This window comes from Bidens hawaiensis, unplaced genomic scaffold, assembly GCF_021521415.1.
Source record: "Bidens hawaiensis isolate Kalapana, Puna unplaced genomic scaffold, B.hawaiensis_p1.1 tig00072096_1, whole genome shotgun sequence".
Classification (NCBI taxonomy): Eukaryota; Viridiplantae; Streptophyta; class Magnoliopsida; order Asterales; family Asteraceae; genus Bidens; species Bidens hawaiensis.
In genome coordinates, this window is record NW_027502616.1 from 18,088 (window position 1) to 29,183 (window position 11,096).

Below are 11,096 nucleotides of genomic sequence, written 5' to 3' on the forward strand. Positions count from 1 at the left end.
CAGTAGGACAGAGGATTAACGTCCAAGGGATTCTGTTTACGGTTTCGGTGATTACCAGAAACAGGCATTGGATGATACCTCATGTATCGGTGCCTGATGTAACATATATTGATTGGGCTGCTTTGAAGAATAAGGGGTTTGAAGGTGTGGTGTTTGATAAGGATAACACTCTTACTGTTCCTTACTCTTTGGATTTGCGGGGCCCGCTTACCGCGTCTGTGGAGTCTTGCAAATCGGTTTTTGGGAACAACATTGCAGTTTTCAGTAACTAACTTCATCACAACTTATTAGTTGGTGTTTATTTTGATTAGTTTGATAATTTAAATTGGGTTTAGGACTTGAGGAGTATGATCCTGATGACAGGAAAGCGAAGGCGATTGAGTCGGCCATTGGAATTCGAGTAATTAGACATAGTAAGTGTCTAAATGAATTCCTTAATTAGATCCTCCATTTGAATTGAACTTACATGTTTTCAAGTAGGGGTGTTACATGGGTTGTGTTCGCGGGTTGGTGTTGACACGAACCTGAATGTTTCACAAGAATCCGAAAATTTGACAAGAACATGAACCCGAATTTTTTTTTTTTTTTTATTGTTTCCGCACTTTAATACTTTAATTTTACAACCGAAATAAATTGCAAACTTATACAAAACACTTACATTTTTAATTAAAATTCATTATGCTAATTTCCTTTTTAGTTTTAAGTTTTGCATAACATACCCAACCAACTTAATTTATTATATAAATCATATTTAGGAAAAAAAAATAAAAAATATATAGGTATCCGGATTGACACGAACCCGGCCCGAAACTGATCTGAACCATTTTATACCAAACCCAAACCCGCAAACGTCATTGTTAGATTTGTGTCGGGTTTTCGTGTCATGTCACAAGGGAGAAATTTGTGCTTGTGGGTACTTGATATCTCTAAAGTGATGATGGATTCATGAGTTTTGTTTCTTTAAATGTATATACTAGAGATGAAGAAACCAGCTGGTTCAGCTGAAGAAGTTGAAAGGCATTTTGGATGTAATTCATCTAAGCTCATTATGGTACCAAGTATTATGTAAAACTTATGAATATATGGTGTTTATTAAAGTTAAATAAACTATTATAAAAAAATGTTTTTTACAGGTGGGTGATCGTACCTTCACAGATATTGTCTACGGGAACAGAAACGGGTTTCTTACTATATTAACTGCCCCACTGAGTGTTGCAGAAGAGACATTAATTGTTAAGCAGGTTTTATTCCATACATTATCTTTATTAAATTTTAACGTGGGCTGGGTAACATGTTAGGAACCAGCTGATTCAGCTACATATAATATATAGCATCATCTCAATGTCCTTATAAGAAACATAAGAATGTAAAAACATAGATAGTGGCAATATGCAAGTGAAAAGTTGCGCATATCTATTATTGTATACTTAAATATTTTCAGGTGAGGAAGATCGAACAAGCTCTTCTAAAGTGGTGGTTGAGAAAGGGGTTAAAGCCAGCGAATGCGTGGCTTCTTCTGGACGCTTTAGATTGCGTGAAAGAACCGCCAGCTATTTAAGGAATGCCGTAGAAACTAGACAAATGAGGAATTGAAGTCATTTTAGGTGGCGCAAGCCCCCTATGCATGATTTTTTCAGTAACCTTATTCTTATTTACTCAATGAACTAGCTAGTAACATTTGTGCCTATATAAGATGCTTTGCTAGTTTGGATTACATGGTAGCTCGTTTGTTTTGAAATTCGTGAAACTTGAATAGCGGTTTTGTTTAAGGAAAGGCTGTAATGTCGGTTGGACCAACTCTACTATGTAAAGAAATATCAAAAGGGTTTGACCAGTTATATTTTCTTTAGTAAAGGCTAGCCGGATATGGTAGTGGCAGCCAAGGTGGTTGTTGTGGCCTTTGGGAGGGGCGGTGGTGGCACGTAGTGGTGGCGGGTGTTATCCGCTTATTTGGACTTTGCTTTAAGTCAATGTTGTAAAAGTAGGTCTACAAGGCCGAGTACTCTCCGAGTACTCGCTACAAGGTATGGTGCCGATGGGAGTTTCTTTAACTCCGCCTAGTTACTAAAAATTGGTCAAAGATGGTCAACGTTAGCCTGAATCACATCTTGTCGGTTAACTTGGGTCTATTTTGACTTAAAAAATACAATATAATTCGTATTTCAATAATATTAAAGAACGAATATCATTATTTTTAATTAATGATTAACATTTTTTAGAATAATTTAGTGTTTAAAAATGTATTTCTCTTATTTATATTGATATTCATTTATTTTGTTTTAAATATTAGTAAACTTATGATATTTGAAATATATATATTACCCAAAATCTAATTTTCTTTATATTTATCATGTCCGAGTACTCTCTCCAAGGGGGTCGGCCGCCTAGGGACCGCCTAGCGACTTTTGCAACATTGCTTTAAGTTATCAACTTTTATGATAGGGGCCGGTTTTGACCCATTGTATAGAATTTAGTATACACGACTTGGCCCGTTATATAATTTTAGTAGACCCAATTACCCAAATCAAACCATTCCTAGCTTGAAGAAAGAGTCATTACTTCTGGGTGTATATCTAATAGGTATATAATGAGGAAGCCACCGCTCAAGAGGGACTCGGTTGGTTGCAGTGAGATTCAATATGCACCAGAAGACCTGAGGTTGATTGGTAAAAAACACACGATTGGGTTGAACATTATAAAACATAATACAAGCAGCTAAAGCCATAATAGTTTGAATTTATTGCAACAATTATAATATGAACTCACAATAAAAATTAGATTGTATAAGCATAAAGTCAATATAGTTTTGTAGGGAAACAAAATACAGAAAGCATAGAAATGATCCACAAGAACCTTTAAAGCTACTTACCTTGGGCCAGACAAAACAGAAGCCAACAATGGTGTTAAATCTTTCTTCTGACTATTGTTTTTACGCAGTCTTGGATCTGTAAAGTTATAATCCAAGTTTGTTTCAACACTCATTCCTCCTTCTAACACCTTAACCACGGAAGACATTGAAGGCCTGCGTGTATAATCAGTCTGTAAACACCATGAAGCCATCTTCATCATCTCCACAACCTCTGTCTCATTTATTTGCATATCTTCACTGTGTTCGTCAACCATATCTAAAATTGTCGCTCCCAGCACTTCTGAAAAACAGAGAGCAAGTGCCAGCTTTCTTCTGGCAGAGATCTATCGAAATTTTTCCTGCCACATAAGATTTCCAAGAGAAAGATCCCAAAGCTGTACACATCCACCTTTTCAGTGATAATTGAGCTCCACCATTCAGGAGCAATATAGCCTGGGGTTCCTTTAATGGTAGTCATCACTTCGGTTTGAGTTTTGTCAATCAACTTAGATAACCCAAAATCAGATACTTTTGCATTGAAATTGATGTCTAGAAGTATGTTTTGAGGTTTGATATCAAGATGCATAATTTTTTGCCTACAATCTTCATGGAGATATGCTAACCCTTTGGCTATATCAAGAATAATTTTCTTCCTACATTCCCATCTGAGTACTTGCTCCCGAACTCCATTGTAGATCCACCGATCTAATGACCCGTTGATCATGAAGTCATACACTAGAAATCTTCTTGATTTCCATGTACAAAATCCTCTAAGTCTAACCAGATTCACATGATGAATGTTACCAATGGATTGAACCTCAGCTAGGAATGATTTGTTAATGTGTGAAAGGCCTTCAAGACATTTTACTGCAATCTTGGAGCCATCTTTGAGACTTCCTTCGAAAACCGATCCAAATCCTCCTTCACCAAGCTTTTTACTAAAGTTCTCTGTAGCGGTTACTAGTTCTTGATAAGAAAACCTATTTGGCATTCCTGAAACTTGATCAAAATACTCATCCTCCATTTCGGCATCCTTTCTTCGCTTGTGAACTACGTATGTAATACACCCTATCGCCACAACAAGCAGAAGCACAAAGCTTCCAATCACAGAGCCTACAACTCTTGCAACTTGATGTGATGAAGGAGGTGGTCCAACATTCTGAACTTTTATGAAAGCTGAAGCATGATAATATGGATCAGCAATCTTCATTGTAAATAACTCTGATGGTAAAAAACATACTCCATTTGAAGCATTTAGAGAATACCGAAAAAATGCTGCTTTGCATGAACAATTATTTTGGCATGCTTGTTTGCAAGTGTCCATACACCCTCCATGTCAGCAAGAGAGGTGAAGTATGTAATATTCTCAAGTTTAATAAATTTTTGATCTTGTGCAGAATTACATGAGAGAGGAGTAATTTCAGAGCATCCAAGGTTGAACTGGCGATCATTCACATATTTAAAATATTCAAATTCGGGACAAGTACATTCCTTATTTGGCGTGCATATGGAATTTCTTCTGCAAACCAAAGGAAAGCTACACTCATCAACATTACGTATAGTGAGATCGGTTACCATTGTCCATTCTTCAGCTCGCCATTCAAACGCTTGCAAATGCCCATCAGGCATTAGTTTCATATACTGAGCTGATGATGCTTGACTTATGGGAATCTCACCATCAGGATAACTAGGGTCGGAAGAAACAATGTATAGCGACAAACTCCCATTTAAGTACCAAATGTAACTTCTTTCATCAAGTTCAAGATCGTAATATGGAGAGACCAATATACTGTAATAGGCTTGAGGTGGGTTTGATTCGATATAAGCAAACAAACCTTTATTCGTGACTTGAAAAGAATGCAAACCTTCTGAAGAATTGGCAGAAGAAATAGATATCAGTTTTTGACCCATAAAGAGCTTTTGCCCAAGTAACAAACAATCTGTTGGATGATCAAAAGATTGCCAAACTACGAAGTTCTGGTGATCGAATAACACCAGATTCCCGACTTCAGTTAGGTTCATGCCAGCGACGGATTTTCCTGCAGTGTTGGTTGTCCAAACAGTACTTCCATCTCCATCCTTTAGGACCAATTCTCCAGCCGCAGTAAATTCCAGTATGGCATTATCCCTAACAGGATGGTCTCGGTTGGCTGACCAAACGACTTGATATTCCCCGGGGCCAGTGGCCGGAGAAATGAATATGGCAAAGATGTAGTAGATTGATTTTCCTTGGGTACAATTTCCTTCACATAGAAAGCCACAGGAGAATTGAGCACCATTGGTATTTCTAAGGAGCATGGGTTGGAGATCTGAGTAATTGACATCCCATGTAGTCGAAAGATTTGCTGTGTAAGAATAAGACTGAAAAACTGTAGTAACATCTTTTATCACTTTCCACCCTTCCAACTGCCATTCAAACACTTTCAAATGCCCATCCTGCATCAGTTTCATATACTGAGCTGAAGAAGCTTTAGGTATGTCAATTACATAATAAGGATCACTTGGCTTGGAAGAATCCATGAAGAATGACAAACTCCCGTTCAAATACCTCATGTATCTTCTTCCTGTATTTGTATTGTTGCCATAAATCAACCTACTGAGAAAGGTTTGAGATTGTCCTTGTGATCCTTTATAACCAAATACACCTTTATCCGTGACTTGAAGCGAATACCATGGACCGCTGGAAGAATATCTAGATAAAAGTTTTTGACCTGCAAACAGCTTTTGTCCAAGTAACAAAGAGTCTGTTGGGTGATCAAAAGATTGCCAAACTACCGAGTTCTGGTCATTAAACAACACCAGGTTTCCGGTATCGGTGAGGTTCATGTCAGCAACCGCTTTTCCGGAAGTGTCGGTGCTCCAAAATGCGTATCCATATTCGTCCGTTAGCACTAAGTCTCCAGCTGCAGTAAAACTCAGTGTTGTATTCATGTCGACCGAGTACAGAAGCCACACTAATTTATATTGCCCGGGGGATTTTGCGGTCGGAGAAATGGATATGCCAAAGGGGTAACTGGAACAATTTTCTTCACAGAGGAAGCCAAAGGTGAATACAGCTACATTGGTTTCTCTACGGAGCAGGGGCATGGCATACGAGCCGTTGGTGGTCCATGTAGTTGAAAGATTTGCTGTGGGATGTAATTCAGAAGGCTGGGCAGTGGTGGGACTAGGTGATAACATGAGAATTAGAGAAAAGCCAAAGAAGAAACCAGAATTAATCCTCATGGCTGATGGATGAACACTGAAAGGATGAATGAAGAATGCATGATTCAAATATCCAGCCTGTTATAAGTATTCAACGTTGACTCATTTGAGTCAAGCTTACCGTGTTGGATCAGCCTCTAGTTTGAGACACAAGTTTCTTATCCATTTTCATTTTGATTTAAATTGTTACCAGATATTTCCCCTAAATAAAATTAAACTTAAATAAATTAAAATAAGAATAAACTTGATGATTTGTTCTTTCAAAAAAACGGAAACTCGTAGTTTTGAATACTAGACGATGTTTATCTTCACAAAAATATGAAGATTCAACTAGTTATTCTTCTTAATGTCATTTCTGTAAACTATCAAACATTTTGTAAACTTACCTACAGGATTTGTAACATATTTTCTAAAAGTATATCCGGCTATTATACAGCTTATCCATGATAAACCATCCAAATTATAATCCAATATAGTAAATCTTAAAATTCAAGTAGTGTGCTGCATTTTATTAACCAAGCATTATACCCAATATTAAAATGCAACTGAAATTTTCTGGAATTCATTGCTATTTGAGTGGATTGACGTGGGGCTCTCTTGCACGACTCTCCTGCTTTTCTTACTTTTCCTCTTCTGTTAATTGCCCCTCTGTCACCATAGATGACCACTATCGCAGGCCACCAACGTCGGCCTCCACTGCCAGCTACAACAGCCATATTATTTGGGACAAGAAAGATAACCCCCCTACGCCGCCACATTCCTCAATCGGGTTATTTGATTTCCTCAATCAATTTCAAAAGGCTACAACCATCATTCTACCATATTAAATTTGATCCACACCTATACTCTGTGTCTTTATCCGCTTTACTTCGCATTTGTCATCATGTTTCATTGTTTCACTCCTTAGCTTCTCTCTCGGTTGAGGTCCGAGTGTTGCTTTGTTCTCGGCTGAGGTTAGAGATCAGCTTTGTCTTCACTTTCGCGTTTCTCTGCTGCGGTTTCTGAGGTGCGTTTATTGGACCGTAATCTCTCATTTTCATTTTGCAGCGAAATTAAACAAGATAGTTAAAAGAGGGATTACTTACTCTAACGTTGTGTTCATGAGTGTTAATAATGAAGAGAAAGGAAAAGAAAGTAAAGACTTCATGTGTTCCTTAGTTTTTTTAGGAGAGAAAGGAAAAGAAAAATAAAAATAATGTGTTTCCAGTTTCATTAAAGGAAAGAAAGGAAAGGAAAGAGGGAGAAATAAAGAAGAAAAGTGGGTGGAAATCTTTCTTTCCAAAATGGAAAGAATTGAGAAGAAAGGAAAAGAAAAAGAGAAAGGAGATGAAATGGAAAAGAAAAGAAAGGAAAACTTTCTTTTCCTTTCCTTTCTCTCGTTAAGTAAACTCGGGAACACAGAGAGCAAGGTTTGCATCAGGATGGAATACAGAAATTAAGCACACTCATTGGACTGAACAAGATTAATACATTTTAGATACAAAGTTAATTCATTTATTGTATACTGAATATATATTTTTACACAAGAAAAAATGTCTTACCAAAATTCCCAGTCTGCTAATTGGCTCTGAGATGGCAAATTCCCATACACCGAAAGCAAATCCAGAATATTCGAGAACATATACAGCGAATAATTAAAATTATTAAACTTTAGGACTTACTTAAAAGGTAGGCTACATCTAAGAATTAACTACTTTCTACCATCAATGTAACAGATTGATGAACGAACAGGAGCCGTGATCGTAAGTGTTGGAAATATGTACGGTTCGGGTCAAGTCAACGAGGGCCGACCGGGTTATGACCTGAAAGAGTTACACCGAGGATAACGAACTTAAGACCCACTTAATATTTAACTGGGCCAGACACAATTAAGTGAGATTAATTGGTGGGCATAGGCTCTTAGTGTGGTGATTGGGCTCAAAGCCCATTGGGTTTAATGGAGGATTAAACTCTAATCCCTTTCTATATATAGTATCTTATTTTATAATATGGAGTACCTACTCTCTTAAAACATAAAACCCTAGTCACCACCACTTTAGCCGCCTCCGCCTCCACCCCTGCCGTCGTCGCCGTCCTCCTCCGCCGTTTTCCGGCAGCCGCCGTTTTCCGGCAGTCTCTGTTTTCTGGCAGCCGCTACTGCTCGGCCATTGTTGCAGCTGCCATTGTTGCACTGCTGTTTCCAAAATCCGCCGCCGCGCCACCGGATTTTCTTGGCTCGTTATTGTGTCGCCTTCTAGCTCCGTTTGTTACTCCATGGTGTCTCTACCGGTTGTGTATAACCGATGTACAATTTAAATACCGTTATTTACGTTTAACGTTATTTGGTTGTTTAAATCTCGTACTCGTATTGTTTGTAACCGGATCCTCATTTAGGTTTCAATTTGGTTGTTATTAGTTTTATCTTCCGCTGCGTTTTACTCTTTATTAGTTAATACAATTAATGAATATTAAACGAATATTAAAACGGGGTTTAAACCGTTAAGCCATTTCTTTTACCACCGTTGAAACCCAACAGTGGTATCAGAGCCGTAGTTACAACGTACGAGTCGACTCTGGTCTTTTTACCGGATCTATATCATAAACTTTAATTTGTTAAAGTTTTTGATCCATATATTATTTGTGGCTATTCTTAACTATTCATAGGTAAAACGAGTTGGCATTCTTGGAACTTGATCTAAATACTCTTCTTCCATTTCAAATTCCCTTTTTCGCTTGTTGACTTAGTACTTAATAAACCCTATGGCCACAACAAGCAGAATTGCAATACTTCCAATCGTAGAGCCTATAATTGTTGCAAAATGATGTGATCTAACATAAACATTCTGGACTTTTATGAAAGCTAAAACACTAATATGATGTGGATCAACATTCTTCATTGTAAATATCTCAGAAGGTAGAAAACATTCCCCACTTGAAACGTTTGACGGATGATACTGGAAAAAAGCTGCTTTACATGAGCAATCGTTCAGACATGCTTGTTTGCAAGTCTTCGCATTCACCCCCTCCATGTCGGCATTATAGGTGAAGTACTTGATGTTATCAAGTATGATAAAATCTTGGTCTTGTGTAGAATTACACAAGAGAGGAGTAATTTCCGAGCATCCCTGGTTAGGTTGACGGTCGTTCAATGGTTTATAATATTCTATTCTGGGACAACTACATTGTTGATTAGTCGGGAAGATGGAATTTCTTCCGCAAGCCAAAGGATAACTACATTCATCAAGAAAATCCGCAGTAAGATCAGCTACTGTCCAAATTTGGTTTAGCAGTTAACTAACCGAAACGAACTGAAAAATAACCGCCAATAAACGATTAACCGAAACCGAATTGAAGTGTTCGGTTATGGTTACGATTATATCTATGAACGGAACCTGACACACCCTAATGTAATGTTAAAAGCATTTTGTGTTGCGTAGATACTTCCATCTTGTAATTCATTTTTGAATCCCATCGCATCACGTGGTAATCTAACTAGTTGATACGCATAAGGAAAGCGACCTGCACCATAAATCGCATAATAACTTTAATACCTCACTACATTAGAAATTCACTTATCTAGATTCAAATTAGTGAATCGTGGCAACAGTGATGTTGATTATTGTTGAATCGTTAATACCTAACCGGGAAGATAAGAGCACGTCGTCTAGTAAAGCGTGAAATTAGGGTTAACGAAACTGAAGTAGAAATTACTGATTGCAGATCCTCTGCCAAGAGAAGGTTCATCCGGGTCAGTCAGCCATAATTGCTAAAGGGAGCTTTTAAGCACCAATGTTGTGATTTGATATCAGCACAACTAAGTTTGAATCGAGCTCATGGTATTTCATAATCCCTATTATCGATCTCTTTCTTGCTTATATCCAGCCGCTTCCACTGATCCATTAATTTATTCGGCTGGTATGTTGGGCTAATGAATACGATTCATATAACGTAATAAAGGAATATCACCCGCTTTTTTAGGTATACAACCGATTTTTATTAGAGAAAATTTAAATGTTTATCGTATCATGATCAAATTGAAGTATTTTTTGTTTGCAAGTAAAAATTAAATACAGACAAATAGAATGGACAGATCAAGTAATAAGTCCACAGATTCCATCATCAAGAAGTACTTATCATAACATTAGACAAGCAAACTCTAAAGAATATGTGTGATCATGCTTGAGCATGGTTTGCAAAAGGCTTGTAACGGCTTCAGTTTTGCCATAGACAAGCCATAAAAAGCAGTCATGTCAACGTGTTCCTCCGTGCATATTTTCTCCCATTCGAATACTTGAATCAAAGTTCCCAATGCCAACCCAAGGACACGATATCCTAAATTGGTTCCCGGGCATCCACGCCTACCAACACCAAATGCAAGCATTTTGTATTTATCCTCACCCCTCCTATCAAACCTTTCAGGCGTAAATTTATGAGGTTCATCCCACAAGACAAGATCCCTCTGAATGGCATGTGCATTAACCATCAACATTGTTCCACGAGGCACAGAGTAGCCACCAACTGTAATATCTTCGGAAGCTTCGTGTGGAAGTAGTAAGGGAAGAGCTGGATACAAACGTAGACTCTCGTTTATGACATTTTGAAGGTATCTTAGTTTACCCAAATCGCTTTCTTGTAACAAACAGTCAGAACCTGTTGGAAACTCGATATCATAAACACAAGTAATCAAAGTGATTTATAGAAAAGATGAAACAACAAAGGGTGGATCAAACAATAATATATATTCGATTGAATGATCTTGGTACACAATAAAGATACATGAGAAATGTATATATATATATACACAATACACAGAAGGTAACTGTTTATAACGGTTACACAGCCGCCATTCTATCTATCTATCAAACTAATAATAATAATAATAATAATAATAATAATAATATCCTAAGTGTTACAAACACAAATAATAATGATATTATATAATAATAATAATGTTTAGCTTATAATATCTAATAGAACCAACGTGAATGTTAATCTCGTTCTTGATTGTTTGCATAGCATTCGGATTGTTCAGTATTAACGACATAGACCATTCCAGTGCTATATA

General features: G+C 37.3%; 1 protein-coding gene and 1 pseudogene across 1 annotated transcript; one reads left to right on the forward strand and one right to left on the reverse strand.

The window, feature by feature from the left end:
• Window positions 1-320: 320 nt before the first annotated feature.
• On the forward strand, window positions 321-1,628 carry LOC143605937 (phosphatidylglycerophosphate phosphatase 1, chloroplastic/mitochondrial-like). The gene is made up of 4 exons (XM_077081879.1): window positions 321-413; window positions 978-1,051; window positions 1,134-1,241; window positions 1,442-1,628. The coding sequence occupies exons 2-4, from the start codon at window positions 980-982 to the stop codon at window positions 1,556-1,558; spliced, it is 297 nt and encodes a 98-aa protein (XP_076937994.1). The 5' UTR covers window positions 321-413; window positions 978-979; the 3' UTR covers window positions 1,559-1,628.
• Window positions 1,629-2,852: 1,224 nt separating this feature from the next.
• Window positions 2,853-6,073, reverse strand: LOC143605936 (G-type lectin S-receptor-like serine/threonine-protein kinase SD2-5; annotated as a pseudogene).
• Between the last annotated feature and the right edge of the window lie 5,023 nt (window positions 6,074-11,096).

Coding starts and splice junctions, on each gene's coding strand:
- LOC143605937 (XM_077081879.1), top strand. CDS start 980: ATGAAGAAACCAGCTGGTTCAGCTGAAGAAGTTGAAAGGCATTTTGGA. Junction 1,052..1,133: donor ATTCATCTAAGCTCATTATG/GTACCAAGTATT, acceptor TGTTTTTTACAG/GTGGGTGATCGTACCTTCAC. Junction 1,242..1,441: donor AGACATTAATTGTTAAGCAG/GTTTTATTCCAT, acceptor AAATATTTTCAG/GTGAGGAAGATCGAACAAGC.